The sequence below is a fragment of the Rhizopus delemar genome, genomic scaffold (genome assembly GCF_000149305.1).
Source record: "Rhizopus delemar RA 99-880 supercont3.2 genomic scaffold, whole genome shotgun sequence".
Classification (NCBI taxonomy): domain Eukaryota; kingdom Fungi; phylum Mucoromycota; class Mucoromycetes; order Mucorales; family Rhizopodaceae; genus Rhizopus; species Rhizopus delemar.
In genome coordinates this window covers 4115650-4140805 of record NW_027137828.1, presented here as the reverse complement: position 1 = coordinate 4140805, position 25156 = coordinate 4115650, and the positions used below count along the sequence as shown (strand labels likewise).

Genomic DNA, 25156 nt, shown 5'->3' with positions numbered 1-25156 from the left:
TCATCTCTTGATGTGGTTTGATTATATCAGATTTCAAATACTAATTATATAACGTGAGCCCTTTTTTTTGTTTTGTTGAAAAATCCCTTTTTTGTATGATTTACACCAAGCCTACTCATCAATCCACGAGAAACTAAAGCTTTCTTTTCTATACATAAACAGTCAAATAATAAGAATCTTAGTTGTGTCTATATCATTTGGTGTATGTGAGTTCAAAAACTAGTCTAAGAGCAATTTGTGATCTTACACTTCCATCTGGTTCTTTATCCAATACGAATTCACCATCAATAATAGTATTATTTAAACATTTTCGAAAACTTGGATCTGCTGGAATAGGAAAACGGAAATTACGAACCACATAGAAATTGTTTTTTCTATCAAACTATATATCGCTTAGTATAACTTTTTTCTTTATGCATTCATGTATACATTACAAGATACACTTCAGGTTCTTTTCGATCATTCACAGTCAATAAAGCAAGACAACGTACACCATCTGATTTTTCGGCAACGAAATAACTGCAATGATGGAAATTAGAACATGTTGATTCTAAGACTTGTTCTCTCTTTCTTTTTCTTTTTTTATTTTACTCCTCCTGCTCAATTTCAGTTAAATGCTCTGCACCAAAGCTAACAGGCTGTGCACCAGGGAATCTATGTATTATCTCTGTTAGGAGAAATAACGTGAAAAGTTGAAGCTTTTTCTTACTTGTAACTGTCTAAATCAAGAAGAGAAGCCACAATTGCCTTTAAATGCCCATTGTCTTTAACAAATTCACCTGGAATGTCTGGAACAGTACTAATCATTCTAATAAATTGTAAAAAAAAACAAAAGCAACAAATTATTTTTCTCAATAGAGGAATTCTAAAAGAAGAAATTTCATTGGTTTACACTATTCTTAGTTCGCTTTATGCTGTCATATAGGAAATAAGGAGAGGAAGGGGGACGATGTGTATGTGGACCAGAAAAATCTTGTTTTGATTTATCTGAGGCGTCTCTTTTAATTCTGGGGAAAATTTGACTTGGTGGTTTTCTTTGTCCTTGCAATTCGATTGGAATTCACAAAAATACTGTGTTATCTTTAATCACTTACACCATTTTATAAAGTCTATCTTTTTTTGAATCCATGTATTGTAAATGCATGGCCGACATTTTGGGACTTATTGGGTAGACCAACTATTAATTATGCTAAAAAAGATTCCTAGTGTGGTTATGAGAAAACAAGGAGATTACTGTTTCACCAAGTAGTCATACGTGTGCTGAACAAGTACAGCCCTAAATTGAGACTATTCCCTTTTCAGCAACAAGGTCATTTTATGAGCGCAAATTTATCCATCTCTTACAGAATCAATGGTGTTTTTAAATTAAGGCTTTCTCTCCTACAAAAAAGAAATTCTTGGAATGAATTGAAACATACTTGTGCACTTTCTTTCCTGTCGAGTTAAACCTATAGTAGATCGGTAAACATGTAGGAGAAACAGGGTCCTTTTCATTTTCTTTTTTTCCCTCCAAAAGGACCGTCCCAACAAAATAAAATAAGGTGATTTTCTGTAATTACTTAATTAAACTTTTCCCGTAGTAACCAAAGTATCCATTGTGGACAGAAATAAGGGAAGTGCGCGTTTAAATGATACACGAAAATGAATTGAGTCAAAATTTTGCTGAGCATTCATTTCCTTTACAGCTCTTTTTCAAGTAGAATAAAAAGCTATTTTTTTTATTTTATTTTATTTTATTTCAAACCAATTTAATATATACAATGTCTGATAGCACTCTCCCACCCTACCTCTTGACACCTAGTCATGATAAATACTTGAAAGCCTTACCGCCTGTTGACATGTCTCTCTTGACTATTGATATCCTTCGTAAGGTTTACCCTAGGCAGTCATCTGACATCTTTCCTAAAGTGGATGTCTTGGAAGAAAGAGTAAAAATACCAGCAAAGAATAAAGAAGGAGTGGTTTATGTTGATATCTATAAACCAAAGAATACTACATCTGATGGCCCTTTACCTGTGTTACTCTTTTTGTAAGTATTCTTTTATTTTATGTATAAGCATACAAATAACAATCAAAAAGGCCAGGTGGAGGATGGTGTATACAACCACAAGCCATTCATTCATTTGTAGCTAGCAAGGTAAAGAAAAATAACAAGTAATTCAACAAGAAATTTAACGTGGTTTTATGTGAAACATGCAGCTTTCAAATGAAAGTCAATGTGCAGTAGTTCTCGTAGATTATTCTTTAAGTCCTGAAGTAAAATTCCCAGTGGCTCTTGAAGAATGTTTCTCGGTGCTTCAGTGGATACTAGATACAGACAATTCAAAGCAATTATCCATTGATCCTAATCGTATTGCGGTAGCTGGTGATTCTGCAGGTGGAAATTTGGCTGCTGCTTTGACAAGTAAAAAAAAAAGCCTTATTTGTTCAATGTCCTAATCCGTTTTCTTTCGTAGTTCTCGCTAAACAAAGAAATTTAGGAGATGCCATTAAACGACAGATATTATATTACCCCATATTGGATGCTACCTGGAGTACAGAATCCTATAAGGAATATGGCGATAAAAATTATTTCTCAGGTCTTGGTTTTACTCAATTGATGTGGAAGAACTATCAACCTGCCGAACCTGAATCCCAAAACATATTGGCCTGTCCTTCAAAGGCCACCCTTCATGATCTCCAAGGTCTTCCACCTGCCTTCATTGTTACTTCTCATCTAGACACGCTTCGTGATGAAGCCGAGGCTTACGGTCGCCAGCTGATGATGGCCAATATCCCTGTTTCTACTATGAGAGTGATGCATGCCATTCATGGATTTCTTTCTGTTGATGCCCTGTTCTGTGAAGAAACATTTAATGTGATTGATGCTTCAGTAGGTGTTCTTCGTAGAACATTTAATCAATAATAATAATAATAATAATAAACGTTTATAATCAAGCATGATTTTGCTTTAACTATTAATGCCTATAACGTTCTATATATGCAGTAAGAAGCACATATATTATGTACATTAGTGCACTTCTTTATCATTTGTTTATGTCATAAAAAAAGAACTTCTTTTTCCTACTTTAGCTTTTTATTTGTACCAGAAAATGATCACACATACAAAAAACTTTATTTTATTTTCCGTATATCTGCTTTTCGATATACACACACGCAAATTATTCTGTCTTTTCAGAAGTGAATACACCACTAATCTTTGACTTTAATTTCTCAGCTTGTGCATCAATATCAGTTTGTGCTTCAAGTAAGTAAGGGCGTAAGAAACGAGCATAAAGCATCTCGGCACCCTAAACACAAAAGCATTTAGATAAACAATAATGTATGTGTAACCACTTACTCTAAATTGAGGTAAAGCCAAATAGAGAACTAAAAGAGTCTTGAAGAGATAGTAAAAGGGGAACCAATAAAGTAAAATGTCAGAAAAGTATTCAACAGTTTGAACAAATCCAATCACAGTCCAATAAGTTAACCATTGCTTATCATCCTCTTTGCTAGGAGATTCAATAGCCTTAAAGGAAGCATAGGCTACATATATATTAGTTTTCTAGTTTACATTTGCTGCTCTCTGTCTTTTACCAGGATAAATCCAAGAAATGGTGTTTGTCAAGAGTTGTCCAGCAATATTGAAAAAGATCATGACAAAGCCAATACCAGCAACACCAAGTGCAACATAGCTTTTAGGTACACCCGTTCTACGCTCAAATTCATTGGCATATTTAAACTTGCCAAGTTCACCATCAAGTCGATTCACTGTTTCCTTTAACTTGAGTTGAATCTTTTCTGCACTATAAGGACTACTTGCGGACATGTTGAAAATGGAAAGAGAAAAAAAAAAGAAAAAAAAGAGAAAAACAAGAAAAAGCCAAGAGCTAAAGAAAGAGGAGAAGAAAAAGGGGGGGGGGAGAATTAAAAAAAAGACGCAGTCGCGTGTCAAACGATTTTTCAGACTCACTTTCGTTTGCATTGTGCTTTTAGCTATTTTACAATTAATGGAAGGCTTTACTACCTGTCGTCGCTTCGTGACTGCGTTAGAAAGAACCATGATTAACTGAAATTTTACAAATATTATGTTTTCACTGTTAAATTAGTCAAGTTCATTGGAGATGAATTGCATAATTTATTGAATGGCTTTGCTTACATGAATATGAATGATATCGGGGTTCTTTCTTTCAAAATAGTGTTACATCTAAAGTAGCTTAAATTGAGCAGAAAAAAAGGGAGTTTTGCCATTGTAGTCTTCTCCTTTTTTGTATACAGAATTCATTTACAGCTTATATTTGTATTGTTGCTATTAAAACTATAAAGAAGTAATAACATAAAAAAGTGTGTATAATGTCAACTTGATGGTTACATAGACATATTTTCCTTCTCGCATCTGATACTCAATAAAGCATACCCTTTTTGCCGACAGCTCACGTGACATTTGAAGCATATAATTGCCAACAACTACTAAAAGGCGGACAATAAGCTGAATTGAAAAACCATTACTTCTTCATTTTCTGGGCTTTTCAAAGTAGACATGTTATTTGCTCAAACTATTCAGATTCAGTGCTACCTGGATTAATTTATCCAATTTGCCGTTTATAGTGGTTCCAATATTGCTTTGACACTTTTTTGAGAAAGGCGGTCGGGTTTTATAGAAAAATTGGCTGCAGGTTTGAACCAAGTAAGATCTTAACTTGTGGAGAAATCCTCAAGATTTTATTCAGCATTCGATAAACAGATTTGACAGTTAATTAAACACGCAGCCTATCACGATGTCTTGCAGCGATTCATTTTCATTTGGCCATTTTTACCTGATCAAGACTTCCAAACAAGATGATCAACTAAATTATTTCCTAGGCCGAATTGTCATCAAAAAAGCGTGCGCTTTGATTTCCTTTCTTAGATCAAACTATATTCACACCTGCAATTAGTTTTCTCTAAAATCCGACCGTCTTTTTCAAAAACGTGTCCTAGTGACGTTGGCATCCACTGTATTTTAAAAATATGTTTTGTTGTTTTGACTACAATGGCAATAAAAATTGGCAAATTCTTAACGGATATGCAAACAGGTTTTCTAAGTCAGGGTTTTCGGCGCATTAGCCCTATCGGTCACACAGAATATACTAATGAAAGCACAATACATTAAAACAAAAATACTATCTTTGTTTGAGAAGGATTCATTAAAAGCTTTCTTCAAGAGCCCTTAAAGATTTATTCATTTGCCTTTATCTGCTGAAGTTTTTGCTCTCAAATTTCAACTACATTTATACTAGTACGCTCTAAGATAACCACTAAGAAATTTTATAGCTTCAAAAAAAAAAAACATTAATAAAGCTCATACTTTTTTATTCATATTAAAAAAGATTTAAGTGAGCGCACAGGGTATTTAGTACACCTTAATCGCCCAATTCAGATCAAAAAGGAACATAAGAATATCAAAAAATATCCTTTGGATTCAAAGATGAAAAAAAGTAAAAGGAAAGTAAACGAGTAAGAAGGAAGATATGTGTTATAGACATTAGTGTGAGTTCTGGGGAAAACATGATTATAGTGCTTTCCAAATAAATTACAATATAAAACTCCTGGAATGGGAGAAAATATAACTGAATTGGTGAGAAAATACAGGCAGTAATTGGGAATACTCTTTTTTGTAATGCATCTTATTACAGCTTAGAAACAATAATGACGACAAATATTCATATGGAAGGCCTCTATCTTGAAGATTTTAATAACTCTGAGGAGTAGATAGTCGAGATTTATACCAGCTTGATGCCAATCATACATGGAACGATTAATGTTGAAGCAGATAACGAGCAAAATACAGCTAAAAAGAACGAAAAAAAAAAAAATCAAAATACAAAGCTTTGCTAAAAGCTTTGCAACTAATACTGCAATAAATAATAATTATAAAAAGCCAATATTCTACAGACCATATACTGACAACTAAATTGTCCGTTTTATCTCTTTAATAATTGCGATGGTTCCCGTGAAGGACGTCACGTCAAGAACACGTATGACACTTTCTACTGCATATCATTTTTGAGAGATGTGGTATAAGAATCAAGAAGTTCCTGAGGAAAAGAAGATAAGATGTGCTAAAAAAGATGTGCTGAAAATGGAGCACACACTGTTTATTGTGAAGCTTGTTGGCAATTTTGCACTCATGATTTTAGAACAGATGAAATGAAATTTAATTGAAAAGTATCCAAGTATTTCTATTTCCAAAACACAATCTTATTGCCTCATCTGAGAACAATGCACTTTAGGTTTAAAGAGGTTAGAAAAACTATTGAGTATCTTTATTCAAACTAAATCTCTTAACAAGAAAAGTCGCATCACAATCACGGTTAGGCAATAATAATATAAGATTTGAGATGATCTGCGTTTTTTGAGTAATAGACTTTCAACCTTCATGTTGACCGTAAGAGGCGGAACAGAAGGAGAAAGAGATCATGAAGATCTGAAATGAATGAAAAAAGAAATACTTCGTCAAGAAGATACTGAAAAAGAGACATCAAATGGAAAAAATATCTATCGTTGGTTGTTTGCCAAGTTTAGATAATCTGAATCTTTACTACTAATAATATTTGGTGATGGAATGAAGAAGAACGGTGTTTTCATGAAAAAAGCCCTCTCTGACACCACAGATATCTTGTACAGCAGAATTGCTTGAACGGCAAAGCAAAATACGTTGTTCATTGGTGGATGTAAATGAATGCCTGACTTCCCAAGTGCGTTTCTATTCGAATCATTATTCAAATTCATCTTGACTTATTAATCTGTAATAAATTTGCACTAGCTGTTGTACAAGAAAGCTAGAAGGAAAAAGACTAGAGCATGAAGGAAAGCTGATCAATAGCATCCTGGACTGTAAAATCTGTGGCATAATTTGGCAGTAAGATGTTAATGCGAGCAACAGTATGCTTGATATTGCGAATTCTGTTTTAAAAACAAAGAGAATTCAGAAGATTTTATAAGAAAAGTAGCTGTGGAGGAAATAGCTTCTCTTTCAGAAATTTCAATTATAATGATAAGTTTATAACAAGAATATTCATAATATCATACAAAGTACTCATTTATTATATTTTATCACTTGACCCATCAAAATCTTCCAATTATTATCATCATACTATCTCAATTATTTTTACATTTTTCTCAAATACTTGGAAAACACAAGATAGCAAACTCAAGATCATTAATAGTTGCACAAAGCAGAAGGAATAATCCTTTCTTTATTACTTTTAATTCGTGCGGTCAATATCAATTCACTGTTGCAACATTCTTATATAAGGAATTGTGTTTTATGCTAAAAAAAGAAAAAGCACTTAACTTTTTATTTCCTCTCATTAAAAATAATTGGCACTGTGAATTCAACAGCTAGAAGAAAAAGAAAAGAGTAGACAGTATCCAAATAGCATTTCTGACCTGCAACAGAGATCGACAATCAAATATAAAAAAAATTTCTTTTTTTTAAAAAAAAAAAAAAAAAAAAAAAAAAAAAAAAAAAAAAAAAAAAAAAAAAAAAAAAAAAGAAAAAAAACCGCTTTATATTTACAATACTTTTCTAATAAATTTCATCAAAAGGTCTAGTATCCGCAAAGCAACTGTCAAATACGCTCAGAACAGCACGTTCTGCTTCTTCTTTACTGTGACAGTTAGGATTTTGTTCAACTGAAAGAATAGCTCTTCTTTTAACACAAGCTTGATGTTGCTTTGTAAAAGTGAAGAATCCTCTTCTGACTTCTCTTGTCCATTTACAATCTCCACTCAAGCTAGATGCTCTAATCTAACTTGAATTATTAGCGACCTTTCTCTATAAAAATTATTGAACGTACTTCACTACAAGCTTGGTGCTTTAAATCGGTCCAGTCCACTTTAAATTTTGTATTATCATATAAATGGACCATTTCATGGACCATGGTTGTCTCTTGCATGCCTTTGGTAGGCAACCGATTTTGACACAAAATGATGCCTTCGGGTGAAAAACCTCCTGCCCTGGTGGCATCACATGGAACACAAGCAAAATCATCTTTGGTTACTTCCTTGTTGATCTTTCGCAATTCATCAATCATGAATCGAACAGGTGGACCTATGTAATGTGTATGAGTATAAGTAAAATTATGTTGTGTTCAAGGCTTACTATTCTTGATCAAATTTTCTTTCCATACTTCACATGTTTTACATTGATATTCTTCTAATTCATTATCTAACTTTTTCTTGAATTCGTTTTTTTCTTGTTCAGTCATGCCTAAACCAGTAATGTATTGTAATGACTTGCGCCATTTTTCAAATGATTTCATATCTTTTAATGCAGTTGCATCTTCCTTGTTAAGATCTGTCATTTTTTTTTTCTCCTTAAAAAAAACCCTTGAATAATATAAAAAATAAAAAAAGGAAAACAACGACGATAAAGCGGTGATTTAAATGTTAAAAATCTGTTAGTTACCAAACATATTCTATGAAACCACTGTTTTGTCTGTTCATATTTAAAGAGTTTTTTTTTTATTATTTTGAGTTATACATTAAAAGAGGGATGTATTTTATATAAACGCATATCTAAAGAAACAAAGAGGGATGGCCAATAAATGGTGATTTACCATTTATTTCCACCACGGTATCTATTGCCATAACCACCTCGGCCACCACGGAAACCTCCTCCACCGCGACGGCCGCCGCCAGCACCAGGAGCTGTTTGAACCAAGATTTGAAGACGAGGATCAATAGGTTGGTTGGTTTGATTGAGAATATCAATCAAGTCACGGGCTTGACGAGCATTATCCGCGGTGAAGTAGGTAAACGAGTGACCTGTGTTTCCACCACGACCAGTACGACCCACACGATGAATATAATCTTCAATGTTGGTAGGGAAATCATAGTTAATCACATATTTCACATCCTTGACATCTAACAAATGGATTAGTAAAAAAAAAAAAAAAATACAAGATAGCATAGAAAGAGAAAAAAAAATCATAAAAAATAGATAAAACGCAAAAAAAAATTGCTACAAAACGTTCCTTTCTACAAAAAATAAAAGAGATAAAAAAGAGTCTCTAAAATTGTTGCATGTAAAAAGTTAGAATTTGATCCAGGAGAAAAATAAAAACCTTTTCCTCTTTCTCTTTCTATATCTATGTTTCCCTGTAAAAGAAAAAGGTTTTTTTTTCCTATAAAATTGCTGTTTTTCTCCCTTTCAAAAATAAACCAATTCTATATCGTTCTGTAACAACCACAATAGTATTTGCTTTTTGCTGTTTCTTTTTTACGTGTAATAGCTATCTCCCTCTTTCTATCATATATATTTATACATACCAATACCACGAGATGCGACATCTGTGGCAACCATAATAGGATGTCCTCCTGAACGGAATTGATTTAATACCCAATCACGTTCATTTTGTTGTTTGTCACCGTGAATAGCCAGTGCAGGGAATCCATCTTGACGCAAGAAACGAGTAATTTCATCTGCTGTTCTTTTGGTACTTGTGAAAATAATCGTCTTTCTTTCATTTTCAGGTTGTTCCATAATACGTTCTAATTGAACAATCAACCTACACAAAGTACTTAGTATAAATCTCTTTTTGTTATTTACTAAAACTTACTTTCCACGCTTTTCAGGTTGTGTACAAATTTCGACTGTTTGAGAAATATTTATAGATGCACTCAATGACAATGAACCCACAGTAACTTGAATATAATCCTTAAGATACTGGTGAGCCAAACGTTCCACAGTCTTGGGCCATGTAGCACTCCACATGAGTGTTTGTCGATCAGGACGGATCTGGTTCACGATCTTTCTAATTTGAGGTTCGAAACCCATATCAAGCATACGATCAGCTTCGTCTAATACAAGGTATGTCACACGCTTTAAGTTGGTCTTTCCGGCTTCAAGCATATCAATTAAACGACCTGGGGTAGCAATACAAATTTCAACACCCTTCACCAAGTCTCTAATTTGAGGACCACGAGGAGTACCACCATACAAACATGTATTCTTGATACGAGATGTAGCACCAAACTTATCACACTGTTCACGAATTTGAACGGCTAATTCACGGGTAGGAGCCAAGATAAGCACAATAGGTCCATCACCAGGCTGAAGTAAAGGCTGGGCATTGATGTGAACAATAGCGGGTAAAGTATAGGCTAAGGTCTTTCCGGAACCAGTTTCGGCAACACCAACTACGTCACGACCACTTAAGGCCATTGGCCAGCCTTGAGATTGAATAGGAGTAGGGGAAGGGAATCCCAATTGAGCGAGTTCTTGCATAACGTATGAAGGGAAATTGGCTTCTTCAAATGCTTTGATGGGTTTGGGTACACCATAACCAGTGACGGTCATGCTGGCAGCAGCTCGGATGGCTTCTACTTCTTCAGGAGTACGTTGAGCTACTTGAGGATGTTCTGAATAAAAGTTCTTTTCAAACTTGGGCAAAGCAGATATGTCCCACTCAATATCTTGTAAACCGTTACCGGCTTGTTGCTGTTGTTGGTAACCACCACTTTGGCTGCGATAGCCACCTCCATAACTGCTGCTACCACCATTGCTGCTTCGATAATTTGAACTGTAGCCACCACTAGCACCAGTACTATTGCTGCTACCATAACTTCCAGAACCTCCATAGTTGTTGCTGCTGCCACCTCCATAATTACTACTAGCTCCGTAGGCATCGTTACTGGCACTACTAGATCCATGATGGCTACCACCTTGTTCATAATTGTTGTTAGCACCGTGAGAATAGGAGCTTCCAGATTTGCTGTAATCACTAGAACGATAAGAAGAATAGCCACGAGATTCAGAGCCATAAGAGCTCCCTCCATAACCAGAAGCACTATAGTAAGTTAGATGATTTGAATAGAATGATTAAAAAAATACACATACGGTCTACTGGATCTTCTAGGAGATGTTTCTCTATGATCACGATAGCTTCCACTTCCTCTACTAGAATAGCCACTTGCTCCTCTATTACTTGATCCGTAAGATGAAGAAGAATGATGATTAGAAGAGTAAGATGACATTTTTTTAAATCAATAAAAGGAAAGAAAGAAAAAAAGAAAAAAAAATCAAAAAAATTGTGTTATGTTCAGTGATTTCTCCCCCAGCCACTCTTTTTGAACCAATGAAAAAAAAGCTTGCAGTAACAAATGTATATCGAATTAAATCAATTTATTATCTAAGAGAAGGGGGGAAGGGGAGAATAATAAAAAAAGTATGAGCATAGTGAGATTCATAAATAACTTAAAGGTTCAATTCCAATTAAATGATTTTTTCAAAGAGAAAGTGTTTAAAAAATGGGAATCTTTAAGAATCAAAAAAAAAAAAATTAGAACATGCAAAAAGCAACGGGGTATCAAAATAAATAAAATAACCTGTGCTAATGAAAATAACAAAAAAGGTGAAGAGAACAAAAGAAAAGAAAAAAAAATGATACAAAGAACAAATAAAAAAATTTTTACATGTTGACTTGGTACATTCTTTCAAGGGCCTGCTTTTGCAAAACAGATTCTTGAAACCTAATAAAAATATGAGTGTTTTACTGTGCATCATCAATAAGGAGACTTACTTTCTTAGTTGTTCATTTTCATTCATCATACGTTCCAATTCAGCCAATAAAGAGGCTTGATTTCTTTTCAAGTGTTGCAAGTGTTGAACAGCTAATAAACAAATCGTAAGCATTTCATAATTCACAATGGATAAACACTCACTTCTGTGCAAGAGAGCAGCTTTGCTCATCTTTTTGTTCACACAACCAGGCAAATGTTGACGCAATTCTTCGAATCCGTCTTTGATTTGGGCACGACGCTTTTGTTCAGATTGAATATGAATCTGTCTACGAATCTCTTGAGCAGAGACACCATCAATATCTTCTTCTGAACTGCTGTTATTATCATCATTGTCCTTTGCACGTCTACGTTTTTTGTTTTGAGAAGATCCATTTTCATAAGTTTCCTTTGAGTATTGATGAAACTCGGGCAAGAATGATTCGGGCAACTTGTTGACATTGGCTATCTTTTCAGTGATAGTTGTAGCGCTCGATAAAAGTGGGGGAGAGGGCAAGGGGGGTGAAAGACGAGAAGAGATTGATTCAGGGCTAGCAGAGCCTTCTTGGATTTGATGAGGATAAACATCATAGGTCATCATCACACCTTGGTTCAAGTCCATTCCATTATGTTCACCATAATAAAAGCCTGTATATGATTAGTCTGACGTCATAAAGTATGAAAAGATCACTGTTACCTGAGGGATACAATTGTGCATCAAAAGGTTCAAGTTTGGGAACAGTAGAATAGGTGGTGGGCATAATGTATTCATCAAAGCCAAATTCTGATTCAATAGTGTTCATCTTGTTGTATGTTTGTTAATGAGAGGAGAAAAGTTAAAAGGAAAGTAAAGTGTTCAAAAAGGAAAGTAGAAGGTTGTTTAGTAACTAAAGAAAAAGGTGGTTTTAAATAAATGAGTGAAAATAAAACCAAAAAAAATTGTTTCTTTTGCTGTGTTGTTTGATATAAAGAAAAAAGAAAAAGAAGAAAAAGAAAGCTTTTCCCTCTCTCTCTCTTTTTTTATTTAATTACAAGTTGCACAAGTTATTATCTTTTTCGTTTTAGAACCTTTTATCCGTTTTATAATAAAAAGGAGTGTACTTCATCTTTTACTTTATTTTCTACTTTCTCCGATTCATTACAAGAAAAAAAAAAAAGAGAGAAAGCGTTTGCTTATAATCTATTTTATTAAAGCAAGAGAAAAAGTAAACTATTATTTTCCTCTCTTTTTCTGAGTAACCCTTCTGATAAATTAAGTTACACCTCTTAAGATTTTTCCAAATTGTTCGCACAAAAAATTTTTTTCCACAAAGTTAGCACAAAAAAGGGCTGGAATATAAAAAATACTGTTGACTGTACTTACTGAATTTAAATTCATGTAGATGTTAAGGACATGATATTGAATGATATAGTGATTTCTAGGTGAAAGAGAAAAATATGTTTGTGCGGGAATAAGATGGGTAAAGAGTCGTATGATATGTTGGGAACTATCCCCCAAATTGATTTTGTAACTGAATTATAATCAATGCTCGGACTTGATACTTTTAAACGGCAACCTTGAAGTGACCAAGGGGATGGCTAACTTAACAAAGGGAAAGGAACTATCTTACAAAAAGCAACACCAAGTGATATTGTATCAGATAACAAGAACTGTTTCTGTATGAAGAGATGGCCAAATAATTGCTAAATATAAAAGATGCAAGCTAATTAGGGCCTATTTTTATCTATGAAGCGAAAAGTGCCTCAGGAACAAAAAACTAACTAAAAATAATGTAATTTCCTTGAGCAATAGGTGAAGCAATCCCAACCAACCAAGTTGCAGGCATGAATACCACTGAAAACTCAGAAAGAATCACAACACATATTGGCCGCATACTGAATAATTAAGCTGCTATCTCCATCTAACAAGACTAATAATGATAGAGTAACAACAATGACTAATAGCAATGAACAAGGGATCACCGCTCCGACACTTTTTTGCACAGAAAGCACATTATTTTTATTTACAAATGTTTGAATAGGAACAATATAATCTATATATACATCATGATGTATAGCAGAGACTATCATTGGTATATGTCAATGTATGCTTAATTTTTCTTGAGTTATGTGACAATGTCGGACTGTGCAAACGCTTTATTAATTGTGTTTCCTTTATTTGGATACACTTCAATTCATTTCTGTTGTACAAATATCATCCCATTCTTGTAGTGTAAAAGTAATTAAGTTAGGCTGGTTGATCCACATGGATAGCAATACCATTCCTTCATCTCTGCTTGTTATGCTCAAAAATCCTTTTGTGTCTGAAACCAATGATCTTTTAGTGTCTATTTCTTTTGAATACATATCTAATATAGCTTTCATTCTTTTGCCTAAAAATGGTGCTCAATATACAATACAAACTAGAAATACATTCTATTACGGTATGAATCTAGTGAACATGTTTTGTACACAGCCTTTTTATATATAAATTCCTCTCCGTGAACCCCTTTTGCTTGGCGGCACATCATACACAAATCTCTGTATTGACTTTGCATTTTACTATGTTGTTTTCCCTAGTGAATTGTGTTAGTTCATGCCGATACATGCGTGCACTTTTTGTGTTATTCGAACCATTTTTTCTATTAGATCTACCAACTGATCGGTGTATTTCTTGATGATTGTTTGCATCTTGGATTCGAATTTTTGTGTCAAATTTGGAAACTCCATTGTCAATAAAGGATGCCAATAATCTATTTCATCAACGTATCTAATCTTTTATTTGTAAGGCTTTTGCTTTGCAAATATAAATTGTACACTGTAAACCTTGACTGAATAATGGTATTGGATAACTTATTGGCAATTGGAAAAGCATGTGAATTTATTTCATCCCAAGTGTTTCGTGATCGTTTAAATTCTTCCAACAAAGTACTTAATTGTCTTTGGATTGTGCCAATATTGTACGCCATTTTTGAAATTGAAAAAGGGAACTGTACTTAAGCCACCTTTCCTCCTGTCAATATCTGAGTTTTTTAGCTTTCCTCCCACTTTATTGCGCTGAGGCTTTTTGTTCTCAAATCTATAGCAAACTTCACCTTTCCAGCTAAAGCTGTAAAACGTGATAGTTTTAAATGAAACTAACAGAATTGAATGCTATCAAGCAAAAATAAGTACAAAATATGTTTGCTAGCTTCTATCAATAAAAATGAGATGTAGACAAAAAAAAGTAATTTTTTTTTGCTTATTCTCAAGCTACCGTCCCATTGCATTAATAGGCGATATTTCCCAAGCTATCCTCGAGAACATACATTAGAGATACATGGAATATATTTTAATTGCCTTTTAGGCATCTTTCTAAGACAACCAAGCAAAATTATTAAACACATAACTCAGAATTTAAGTACCATCATTTCCCGCGCTAGCACATGCTCAAACGGTTATGTAAATACTGGACTCCCTTGAAATTGACTGTACCAATTTATGAACTATACGAATCTGTCTGACACCTCCTTCTTTACATTAGACTAAAATATCACTAAAGGATCAAATAGCATAGTGTAACCAAAAATGAATGAATTACGACCTATTTGTTCGTCACGAGAAATGATAATGATACCCTAAAGTATCATGTTTTAATCAAGGGATGGTTTGTGAACAAACAAGATTATCATGCCATTGGCAGGATTTTTGAAGATATGGCAGTTATCGAACAAAAGAATATATAAACAGACGCTTAAGGGATTTGACATAAGAAATATGAAGTGGCGTTTTTTAAATTCAAGCCTGATATTTCTGAAAATGAGTGATGGGCATCCATGTAGAGGAGGCAACAAGTAAATACAGTATTATTATAGGAAGGAAGGAAGAACTAAATATCGACATGCGTAAGGCTGTTTATGGTGTCCAATCTGTGCCTAAATCAACTCTGTATGTTAGCTACTGCAGCATTTTCCGACTGTATAACACTCTGAAAAGATAAATGATAGTGTCAACGCTTTTATAGCTTGTGCGCTTTTTGATCATTTAAAAGACAAGTACAGAACATTCCGTCAATCTGAAAATATGATCTTCGTACAATTTAAAGGAATTGACGCATTAGAGGTACATATGCTTCAGTATATAAGCTTTTTCGGATAGAGCAACAAAAAAAAAAGATGCTGGCGGGGTTTACAATGTGTGCTGTTGTCCTTCTCTCCTTTTGCTTTACGCTTCTCCTTCTTACTCCAAATATGAGTGAAGGTAAAAATAAAAAGAGTTTATGAACATTCAAGTTAGGCTAATATTTTATTATTTATATAGATAAGGTAAATGTCTATTATTCAAGTTTTTTCAAGCATTTCTTTTTAAAAGCTAACTTGTTCCTTTTTTGATGACAGTTTATTGAAAAACAGATTGCTGATTTGACAAAAGGTACATACTTGTACACGTTAGAATCAGAGAAGTCTTTCCCAAATGGGCTAACTTATCATTCCAACTAGAGTTACAAAGTAGCAACTCGGACGATGCTTCAGTTTCTTCGACTTTAGTTAAAAGAGCTTTACTTTATGAATCTTTGAACCAATATGAAAACTGTCGACAAGATATTCAAGCTGCATTAAAGCGTGATCCCGATAATCAAGAAATAAAAAACGTTTTGCTACGCATCACAACTCACAAGAGAGAACAACAATCTACCGAAAAGGAGATTGAAGAAGATCCTCGAGTAATCCAATTTCAAAAGCTTTTATCCGACCTCGATACAACCCAAACTCAACGTGTACGAGCATTTGTCAATTCAGCTAACTTTATTACTGTCTTGACCGCCTGTGGTACACAGGATACACCCGCACGTGTAAAGAGCTTGTCATTCATGATTCTCACACAACTGTTCAATCCAACCAACGCATCAGCAGAATACCCATTTACATTTATTATTGAAAAATGCGCTGCAAGCTTTTCTTACTGCATCGATCAGGGAAAGAATGACTCCAAACTATTGGCTTATCGTACACTAATTGCTATTTTCCAAACGAGTATGACGATCGGTTCTGCAATTTTGTGTCAAGAAGGAGTAATAGAGGAAATGATGGATACAGTTGAATTTGAAATAGTGGATGTCCAGGTTGCCGTAGCTGAAGTCTTGAATATTGCCTCCTCTGATAAAAGTTGTCGTAAGCAGATTTTAAAATTTGCAACCGATTGGTTAGCCAAGATGGCTGGACAAAGCAAGACCAATCCTCACTTAAAGGCAGCTGCTCAAACGGCATTGACCAAATTGAAAGCTCAGTCTGACTTACCGACAACAGATGCTGATCCGTCAAATGCCAATACTAATCTAGAAGATGCGATGGACAAGATGCACTTGACGAATGACAGCCTAGTGGATTCTTTAAAGGAAGTGATTAAATCCAAATCAGTGGATACAAGTCTGATATTGAACGCACTGGAAGGCTTAGCCTATTCATCCTTGAAGCCAGAAATTAAGGAATCCTTGGGAGAAGATGAAGCATTCTTGAAGTGTCTTTCAACACTAGCAATTAATACAGTACGCGAAGAAAACTCTAGTTCAAACAATCCCTTGTTGTTTGGTATCGGCACAGTCTTTGCAAACCTAACGATGTATCGACCTGTCTTAGACGAAAAACAAAAGCAGATTAAAAAGCTGAGAGATTTGGCCGAGGCCAAGCAACGATCTAAAGGTGATGCACCAGCAGAGGAAGACGATCCACGTGAGAGCGATCGCGCTGTAGAGGGTCGTATTAAGAAAGTAATCACTAACGGCATCTCACTTGCCTTGATTGTTCTATCTAAAAACAGCAGCCCAAACATTCGTTCCGTAGCCGCTCAGACTTACCTCAACATCATCACACCTCAAGCAACCCGCGGACAACTACTTCAACAAGGCGTTCTCAAGGGGCTCTTGCCTTTATCCCGCGACCAAGGCAATACAGGCCTAGTAGCCTCCCAAGCCTTAGCCAAACTAGCTATTACTGCAGACCCTCGTTTGGCCTTCCACGGAGATGTCGTGTTGGATCTCGTGAAGCCCTTTTTAGAACTTTGCAAAGATACGAATCAGTTACGACAATTTGAGGCTCTCATGGCCCTGACCAACCTGGCTTCGGTGGATGACCGCGTGCGATTACTGATTGAAAACGCGGATGGTATGAGCGTCTTTGAGAATTTACAACTATCAAGTAACGACATGGTTCAGAGAGCAGCGACTGAGATGGTATGTAACATGACATTTTGCGAGCCAGTCTTTGAGCTTTATAGTGATCCAGCACGGTCTCAAAACCGAATTCGGTTGTTGATGATCTTGTCTGATCATGAAGATCCAGCGACTAGAAGAGCTGCATCCGGTGCTTTGGCTATATTAGCAAACAGTCCAAATACGTGTGAAATGATTTTGAAAGTAGATAAATGCTATGAAAGAATGTCTAGATGGTTAGAGCCCGAGGAAACAGTCGATGTGAAACACAGAGGAATAGAGATTATACGTCTCTTGCTACAGCATAAGGGAAAAGAAGTGACAGATGGACTAGTGAAAGAAAATATGGATAAAAAACTGGTGATCATTGTAAAGACTTGTAATGTTCCGGTAGTCCAATCTCTTGCAGTGGAAGTCCTTAAAGCATGTGTAGAGAATGGAATAAAATTAGAAGCATGAATAAAGACGCAATTTTATTACCATTACATGACAAATAATATAAATCAATTTATTTGAGCTTTTCTTATTTATCTATTTAGTAAAAGCTCTGCAGAGATAGTCTGTAGTAGAGCCAGTCAAATTGTATGTTTTTTTCACAAAGCAAATCAGATGTGGACATAAAGCCGTGAAGCATATGTAATACTCTCATGGCAGACGCATGAACATCTACAAGAGTGATTTTACGAGCATACTCTTTAGGTTTGAAGGGTGAAATTTGGATGCTAACGCTGGATAGTTACGTAATAGTTATTGATATATGCAGAACATCAAAGCAGCGAAATGTGAGAGAAAAAATTCTTTTTATTAGGAGGTAGCAAGAAATCAAAAAGGGGGTGGTTGTAACATGGTATGATTGTTCGTAATCAAACTGGACGAGCCAAAGATTATGAAATTCATATCTGGAAACATACAATATTGTTGGTACAGCCATGAGCACAGGCCCAAGAAAGCTGAATACCAGCAACTAATATACATCAGCAATTTCAGAGACTTCCAGAAAACTAACACAAGGAAAGCCATTGCGTACAGCAGCGCGGGTTTTTGCAAATCGCATAATAAACTCTGTTTTTTTATACCATATAAAGTTTTAATACAGCATATACACTTCAATCGCTCTGCATAAACCGTAACATAAACATGTCAGTATATACTTTGTTCAGAAATACCTTGATTTCTTTATGAGTGTCTTTTTTCCTAAGCCATTTAGTCTAAGTCAAATAAAATCGGCCGAATTAAATCATTTGGTAAAAAGGTATAGATCATAAGAGACTTTAAGCATTTTGCTTTATATACTGCTCTTTTAAATCTGTTATACCATTAAGCACTATAGCATTCATTCATAAATCAAATTTGAACAGTATTCGTTTTATTGAACAAAAGTCGATCTACCAATCAGATTATAGTATTTTCGATTTGTGTAAGTAGCTATATGCCGTTTATGGAAACTAGATGCGATGTATCACTTGTTGTCTTGGTGGCTTGGTGTTTCCTTTTCGGTATGTTCCAGAAAAACCACAGGTGAGAAGGAATATTAAGCACCGCAGTTGGATATTTATATTCTTTCTTCTTCAGAAATGGCTGAATATCTTGCAAGCATTTACGGTACAGAAAAAGACAAGTAAGCATAATTTTAATATATAATTTAGAAAAATGTAGCTAATGTACATAATTGATGAATAGAGTAAACTGTTCCTTTTATTTCAAGGTAATAGCGATTCTTTCCTCTTTATCTTGCAGCTTTATACTAATTACTCTATCTTACTATTAGATTGGCGCTTGTCGTCACGGTGATCGTTGTTCTAGAAAACATGTTAAACCTACTTTCTCACAAACTCTTTTGATTGCAAACATGTACAAAAATCCTGCACACGATCCTAATTTCCATCTGACAGAAAATCAACTCCAGGAAGATTTCGATTTGTTTTATGAAGACGTTTTTATGGAACTTGCCAAATTTGGTGAAGTAGAAGAAATGGTTGTTTGTGACAATGTAGGTGACCACTTGGTAGGCAATGTCTATTGTCAATTCAGGCTGGAAGAATCTGCAGGAAATGCTGTTGAAAGCTTAAATAATAGATTTTACGCAGGTAAAGTAATAGGATTTTAGATAAAATTTGTTGCTTATATTGTGTTAGGACGCCCTCTATATGCCGAGTTATCACCAGTGACTGATTTTAGAGAAGCTTGTTGTAGACAACATGAAATAGCGGAGTGTAATCGTGGAGGATTTTGTAACTTTATGCACTTGAAACATCCTACGCGTGCATTAAGACAAGAGTTATACGAGGGACAAAGAATGGATATTCGAGAGAAAAGAAAAGAAGAAATGAGGCATGAGGATGAAGAAAGGAGAGGAAAAAGACAGCCACATGGTGATGAACGCGAGTATTCTGATTACAAAAGAGAGCGACGCGATTCTCATGATAGACGTGATTATTAATAAATACCAAAAAGTTGCTTTAATGAATGTATAAAGCAGAGCACAAAATAAAAAAAAGTTATTATGATTTATTATTTCAATTAATTTTATATAAGTGGTTGGTTTTCATCTGCAATGATTTCTAAGGATTCTTGAGAACAAGCAGGTGTTGGTTTTTTCTCTTTTTGTAGGGTTGCAGGTGCCTCCAGTGTTTTTGGTGTTCGACCAATAATGCTGAGTTTTTTGCTCCTTACAATTTTGAAGTATTGTTTTTCATTGAAGTATTTCAACGCTTCCCATGTGGGATTTAAGAACGAAAGGTGTCTTTCAAGCGAATTGAGATTCTCTGTTTATGAAATAAGTCAGTTTGGTTTTTTAAAAAGAAAATTAACGTGCTAAACGTACTTTTACCAATGCCACCTTGGGAAGTTATACCATGCAGTGGTTTTGCTGGAGGAGCTATTAAGCCTTTTGTTCCTTGGTCCAGTGGTTTCTTTCCTTTTTCGAGTCGGCATATGTTTCTTGCAATGCAAACACCAGCAATAGTAGCAGCATATGCTGTTTTCTCTTCTACAACATTTGTAATGTCCCCACCAGCGAATATGTGGTTATATTTCCAATGTTCGATTTGAAGTGTTGGCTTGACACGAATATAACCATGGCTATCCAAACAGATATCCAAACAAGATTCATTCGTACTATTAAAAATAATATCCGTGTTCACCTTAACACCTGTTGCTAACAACACAACGAAATCTTTACGAGAATAGACGCGACCGCTTGATCCATAATAGGTTTCATCATTATCCTCCGTATTAATGGCAGTGATCCTTTCATTCAGAATTATTTCAACACCAATATTTGTAAGGAAATTATGTGCTCGTTGTCTTTGCTTTTTGGGAAATCTATGAAGCACTTCAGAAAGAGAATCGACCAGCACAACTTTTGTATCCGAAGACGATCGAGATAAAGATTTTTGCCTAATAGCAGCGGCAAGTTCACATCCTACGAGGCCTGCCCCGACAATGAGAACTTTTTTAGCATGAGAGATATCATGGGACATTTTTTTCAAATTTGCTGTTCTGTACATGGAAGATGAATCAGTTGATTTGAGTTGGTTCGCATATGAAGTGCCAGTGCACAGAACCAAATAATCAAAAGATACCTAAGAAATTCTAATGAATCTTGTGCACTTTTAAGAAAGAGTATTTTTACCTTTTCATTGTTTACTTTAACACATTTTGCGTCATCAGTTATGTCTTTCGCATACCCGATAATAACTTTTCCATTGTTAACATATGATTCATGCGTGAACCTCAAAGAAGTAGATCTTTCGGGGTTTACTATTTTTGAAACTATTCCTGGGGTATATTCAAAAGAGTCTATGTGATTTAGTACCGATTAGAAAAGTTTTAAAGTGTATTTAATAATGTAAAGACCTTTTGCATCTATTAAGGTTACATGAAATCTAGACATAGGATCCAAAATAGAGGCCACCGTGAAACCCTATACAGTTAAATTTGTTAATAAATAAAAATATGGCATGTTATAGTTCATAATATTACCGTGAATCCTCCTCCTATGATTACTACGCGTTTTTGATTTTTACTTGGTTCTTCGTATATTTTGCTTTGTTGTGAGCTTTAAAAATGGTATGTGAATAAGCTACATGCTACAAATACATATACACATATATACCTTACGGCCGCTAAAGATGTGCCAAGGAACTCGGAAAACTTAATATGCTAAAATAAAGAGCATGTTTAGCTTTGAATTTGAAATTAATCATTTCTTATATCATACGTACAAGTGATGCTAAAACTTCTTGTTCTGTGCTATTCAAAATATCTATGGCATCTTCGCGACTAATGACAGCCCATTGAAGAGAATTCAATTTGTCCTCGACTTCTTTTTTGGTAGTGACATTTAGTTCCATAGGTGAATCTGTTTCTATGAAATTGTGATATATCCTAATCATAAATAAACAAATAAGACAAGGAATAGGGAAATTATGATGAATTACCTAAGAAGCGTATCTTCTATATCTTTTAATTGACCAGCCTCATGTCTTAGCTGATTGACGGCTTTTATAAACATCAAGTACTCTTGAGACCAATGCTTTTTCAAGTAAAACTCAAAGGAATGCAACAATGTTGGATCTTTTAAAGCATCATAAAGAGTTATATTGGATATCTGACAGGTTGATACGACACTCGCGGAACTTTGGCTAGATTTACGGCTATGGTTATACTTTATTTTGCCTAGCATAATTCAATTATAGTACAAGAGTAAATGAAGAGCAAAGATCAGATGTCAAATCAACAGTGTCTATTTATACAAAATATTTGCGCAGTTTATTTACGGTAAAGAGTATAATGTTCCATCCGGATTTTTCCTTTAGACTTTGTTTTCTTTCTGCATGTAACTGTATATATTCACACTTTTCTTAAATCAACACACATTATGATATCTTCGACATTTGTTAGTGTAATGAACGAATGCATACATAGATTCAATTGAATAAACATACTCAATGTCATTAACAAAATATTCCACATAGAGTACAGAAGGTTAGCATGTGGAGAAAATCTTGTATGATTTTTTTTTCGGTTTGTGTGATCTTTGAAATTGACTTCTCATTCTTAGAAAAAGGCCTTCAGACCCTGCTACCCTGCGTAATAATAAATCACAGCCAAATTAGCAATTCTCATATGATAGTGTAACATAGACAAAAAATGGCAGCAACCTCATTTTTCTGTGTTTATTATTTCATCGATTGTTCTACTTTAATCCTTTGCTTGGCAAGCAATATGTTAATGAAGATGAATTTAAGATTTAATGTGGCAACATGTAATAAAATATTCATTTGAAATATTTTATAAAGTAAAATGTGCAATCAGAGACATCAGTTTCCGATTGTACAGGAAATAATAAAGCTACGGTCAAACAGGCAGCACTCAACAATATGAAATAAACTCTATTACTGCTGTATATGCTCATTCTACGCTTCCTTTGTTTAATAAAAATGTTTATTAAGTTTTCAGAATGCTTGTTGCAGCACTCATAAAAATACAATTATAATAAAGAATATTCCTGATTGATGCCTGAAGCGCACCCGTTAATGTTTCATCTACTTGTGCTAAAAATAAGAATGTCATGTCATATTAAACAATAGTGGGCCCATCACAAAATTGTCACTTTGAATTGTTGATACCGATTATGTCCCACAGGATCGAGTTCTTAGATAATCACTGATATTTTATCAACCCAGTTTCAAAGCACCAAGCTCTCTCAAGCCTCGTTTGGCGCCTGCACAATTTCATTTTAGGAAATGCTATATTTGGTATTTTCTGAGATTCAATAGGCGTACACCAAAGTATCTTCATATTTTCTCCCGAAATATAGTGCTTCCACCAAGCAATGTCGCAGCCAATCAAAGGTGATGTCGCTAGTCAATTAAAGATAATGTCACAGGGCAATCAAATTTGATGTCGCTGTCCAATTAAAATCAATTTCATACTTTTAAAAATAGAAGTCGTATTTTCAAAAATTACATCGCTTGCTAAGAGATCATATCGTAATTCTTGGTACTCGAAAATATAAATTCATCGCTTTTGCCTACCATTTTTTGATCCTGATGCTCTCTTTGTTTGCACTGAATTGTCCTCAAATCAATAAAACCTATTTTTTATCTCATATCATGTGTATTAGAGTGAGAAATATGGGATAGAATGAATGAAATCAAGACTGTAGCACAAAAGGAGATGGGAACAAACGGGGTATTCAATATCGTGATGCCATGCCGCTGGATTTGTTGCGTGACTTATCAATGAGAGCATAAAGTTCGAGATTGGGACCACAAAACCGTCACCAGTATCACTTGACTCAAAATTGAGAGGTTCACTAACATTGCAATGATTCCAAAAACAGCAGCTAACTTTGGGCAACACATCCAGGTTCTTGAGCAAGGCAAACATGTAAAGGTCTGCCAGAGAGGAGAAGGCATCCATAGCAGCAATTTCGGTCATCGTGTACAAGTTTTCGTGCTGCTTTCGGACAAGAAAGAAGATGTAGAAGCTATTGATCATAAAAGGCGAGAAAACCACTGAAGTGCCATTTATCGATTGCCCTTTTGGAAGCAATCCCCAGGCGAAGAATATCAATACAAAGAGAAGGTTTGATTGTAGAGTTATTGCTAGGTTTGAATTCACCAAAACCAACTGGGTAACCAAAATAGTGCTGCATCAGTGTTGAGATGATCGCGTCGGGTGGGATATCAGATTTCTCTTCATATGATGGCTTATTCTCCCATCGCAATGCTATATTTCGATCTTGATCAGCAATAATTTCAGACAGAAAGACATCGTAATAAGTGGATTGCGATTCAACTTCACCGATCTTGTCCAAATTCAATAGTCAATATCGTGGTTAGACTAATATAAACGTGATAGATATTTCGAGTAACAATTCAAAAAAAAAAAACGCTTCCCTATGGCTTCCATATTTCTACTTACAGATTGGCAATTTTTTCCACAGCATTGACCTTGTTATCAGTCATACGAGCAGAGAGTAAGAGAAAATCCAGCTTGGCTTTCCTTATTGATTTTGTCTTGGCATCAATCCCATTGATGGTTCGTGTAATGGTGATGAATTCGTCGTCTGTAGAGCCAGTCGTTTCCATTAAACCATCGAGAATATGGTCACATAGTGAGTGCAACGTAGCTAGACCCAACACCCGGGACTTGAGTGCGCTGTGTTCATTTAGTGCGAGGAAATGGGAATTCTATAAACAACCATCTATTGCAACAGCCACATCTCGTTGAATATTTATTTATCAATTACCTTATTCGCAGATAGATTCCTTTACTGACAACAATTTATTAAATGTTGTTCACTTCATCTATCAACATTTCTTAATACCTTTTTTTTCAAAGAAGCGCTCCTAAATTTGCTAATAAACTTTTGGTTAATATACAGACTGCAGATAAAATGGGATTTGATGCTTGTTTTACAAATATTGCTATTTATCATTTCAGTTGGATCAA

The 25156-nt window shown here is 34.9% G+C and overlaps 13 protein-coding genes across 13 annotated transcripts; 3 read left to right on the top strand and 10 right to left on the bottom strand.

The window, feature by feature from the left end:
* Window positions 1–133: 133 nt before the first annotated feature.
* On the bottom strand, window positions 134–807 carry RO3G_03852 (uncharacterized protein; the record flags this gene model as incomplete). The annotated part of the gene is made up of 5 exons (XM_067658442.1): window positions 134–148; window positions 248–382; window positions 492–519; window positions 592–654; window positions 710–807. 5 exons carry the CDS (start codon window positions 805–807, stop codon window positions 134–136), a joined length of 339 nt encoding a protein of 112 aa, XP_067514543.1.
* Window positions 808–1760: 953 nt separating this feature from the next.
* RO3G_03851 (uncharacterized protein) lies at window positions 1761–2905 on the top strand (the record flags this gene model as incomplete). Its single annotated transcript, XM_067658441.1, has 4 exons — window positions 1761–2029; window positions 2080–2137; window positions 2200–2404; window positions 2457–2905. The coding sequence occupies 4 exons, from the start codon at window positions 1761–1763 to the stop codon at window positions 2903–2905; spliced, it is 981 nt and encodes a 326-aa protein (XP_067514542.1).
* Window positions 2906–3161: 256 nt separating this feature from the next.
* On the bottom strand, window positions 3162–3811 carry RO3G_03850 (uncharacterized protein; the record flags this gene model as incomplete). The annotated part of the gene is made up of 3 exons (XM_067658440.1): window positions 3162–3290; window positions 3341–3528; window positions 3580–3811. 3 exons carry the CDS (start codon window positions 3809–3811, stop codon window positions 3162–3164), a joined length of 549 nt encoding a protein of 182 aa, XP_067514541.1.
* A 3741-nt stretch (window positions 3812–7552) lies between these two features.
* On the bottom strand, window positions 7553–8234 carry RO3G_03849 (uncharacterized protein; the record flags this gene model as incomplete). The annotated part of the gene is made up of 3 exons (XM_067658439.1): window positions 7553–7699; window positions 7824–8077; window positions 8129–8234. The coding sequence occupies 3 exons, from the start codon at window positions 8232–8234 to the stop codon at window positions 7553–7555; spliced, it is 507 nt and encodes a 168-aa protein (XP_067514540.1).
* Window positions 8235–8581: 347 nt separating this feature from the next.
* On the bottom strand, window positions 8582–8938 carry RO3G_03848 (uncharacterized protein; the record flags this gene model as incomplete). The annotated part of the gene is made up of 1 exon (XM_067658438.1): window positions 8582–8938. The coding sequence occupies one exon, from the start codon at window positions 8936–8938 to the stop codon at window positions 8582–8584; it is 357 nt and encodes a 118-aa protein (XP_067514539.1).
* A 339-nt stretch (window positions 8939–9277) lies between these two features.
* Window positions 9278–11004, bottom strand: RO3G_03847 (uncharacterized protein; the record flags this gene model as incomplete). The annotated part of the gene is made up of 3 exons (XM_067658437.1): window positions 9278–9536; window positions 9588–10817; window positions 10868–11004. 3 exons carry the CDS (start codon window positions 11002–11004, stop codon window positions 9278–9280), a joined length of 1626 nt encoding a protein of 541 aa, XP_067514538.1.
* Window positions 11005–11438: 434 nt separating this feature from the next.
* Window positions 11439–12329, bottom strand: RO3G_03846 (uncharacterized protein; the record flags this gene model as incomplete). The annotated part of the gene is made up of 4 exons (XM_067658436.1): window positions 11439–11499; window positions 11550–11640; window positions 11692–12174; window positions 12224–12329. 4 exons carry the CDS (start codon window positions 12327–12329, stop codon window positions 11439–11441), a joined length of 741 nt encoding a protein of 246 aa, XP_067514537.1.
* A 3405-nt stretch (window positions 12330–15734) lies between these two features.
* On the top strand, window positions 15735–17795 carry RO3G_03845 (uncharacterized protein; the record flags this gene model as incomplete). The annotated part of the gene is made up of 4 exons (XM_067658435.1): window positions 15735–15744; window positions 15805–15828; window positions 15984–17678; window positions 17758–17795. 4 exons carry the CDS (start codon window positions 15735–15737, stop codon window positions 17793–17795), a joined length of 1767 nt encoding a protein of 588 aa, XP_067514536.1.
* A 563-nt stretch (window positions 17796–18358) lies between these two features.
* On the bottom strand, window positions 18359–18712 carry RO3G_03844 (uncharacterized protein; the record flags this gene model as incomplete). Its single annotated transcript, XM_067658434.1, has 2 exons — window positions 18359–18420; window positions 18604–18712. The coding sequence occupies 2 exons, from the start codon at window positions 18710–18712 to the stop codon at window positions 18359–18361; spliced, it is 171 nt and encodes a 56-aa protein (XP_067514535.1).
* A 554-nt stretch (window positions 18713–19266) lies between these two features.
* RO3G_03843 (uncharacterized protein) lies at window positions 19267–20132 on the top strand (the record flags this gene model as incomplete). Its single annotated transcript, XM_067658433.1, has 4 exons — window positions 19267–19310; window positions 19373–19397; window positions 19461–19779; window positions 19828–20132. 4 exons carry the CDS (start codon window positions 19267–19269, stop codon window positions 20130–20132), a joined length of 693 nt encoding a protein of 230 aa, XP_067514534.1.
* An 86-nt stretch (window positions 20133–20218) lies between these two features.
* RO3G_03842 (uncharacterized protein) lies at window positions 20219–21174 on the bottom strand (the record flags this gene model as incomplete). The annotated part of the gene is made up of 2 exons (XM_067658432.1): window positions 20219–20457; window positions 20523–21174. The coding sequence occupies 2 exons, from the start codon at window positions 21172–21174 to the stop codon at window positions 20219–20221; spliced, it is 891 nt and encodes a 296-aa protein (XP_067514533.1).
* Window positions 21175–21579: 405 nt separating this feature from the next.
* Window positions 21580–22573, bottom strand: RO3G_03841 (uncharacterized protein; the record flags this gene model as incomplete). The annotated part of the gene is made up of 6 exons (XM_067658431.1): window positions 21580–21617; window positions 21721–21752; window positions 21810–21856; window positions 21919–22081; window positions 22135–22350; window positions 22551–22573. 6 exons carry the CDS (start codon window positions 22571–22573, stop codon window positions 21580–21582), a joined length of 519 nt encoding a protein of 172 aa, XP_067514532.1.
* Window positions 22574–24501: 1928 nt separating this feature from the next.
* On the bottom strand, window positions 24502–24792 carry RO3G_03840 (uncharacterized protein; the record flags this gene model as incomplete). Its single annotated transcript, XM_067658430.1, has 2 exons — window positions 24502–24544; window positions 24626–24792. The coding sequence occupies 2 exons, from the start codon at window positions 24790–24792 to the stop codon at window positions 24502–24504; spliced, it is 210 nt and encodes a 69-aa protein (XP_067514531.1).
* Between the last annotated feature and the right edge of the window lie 364 nt (window positions 24793–25156).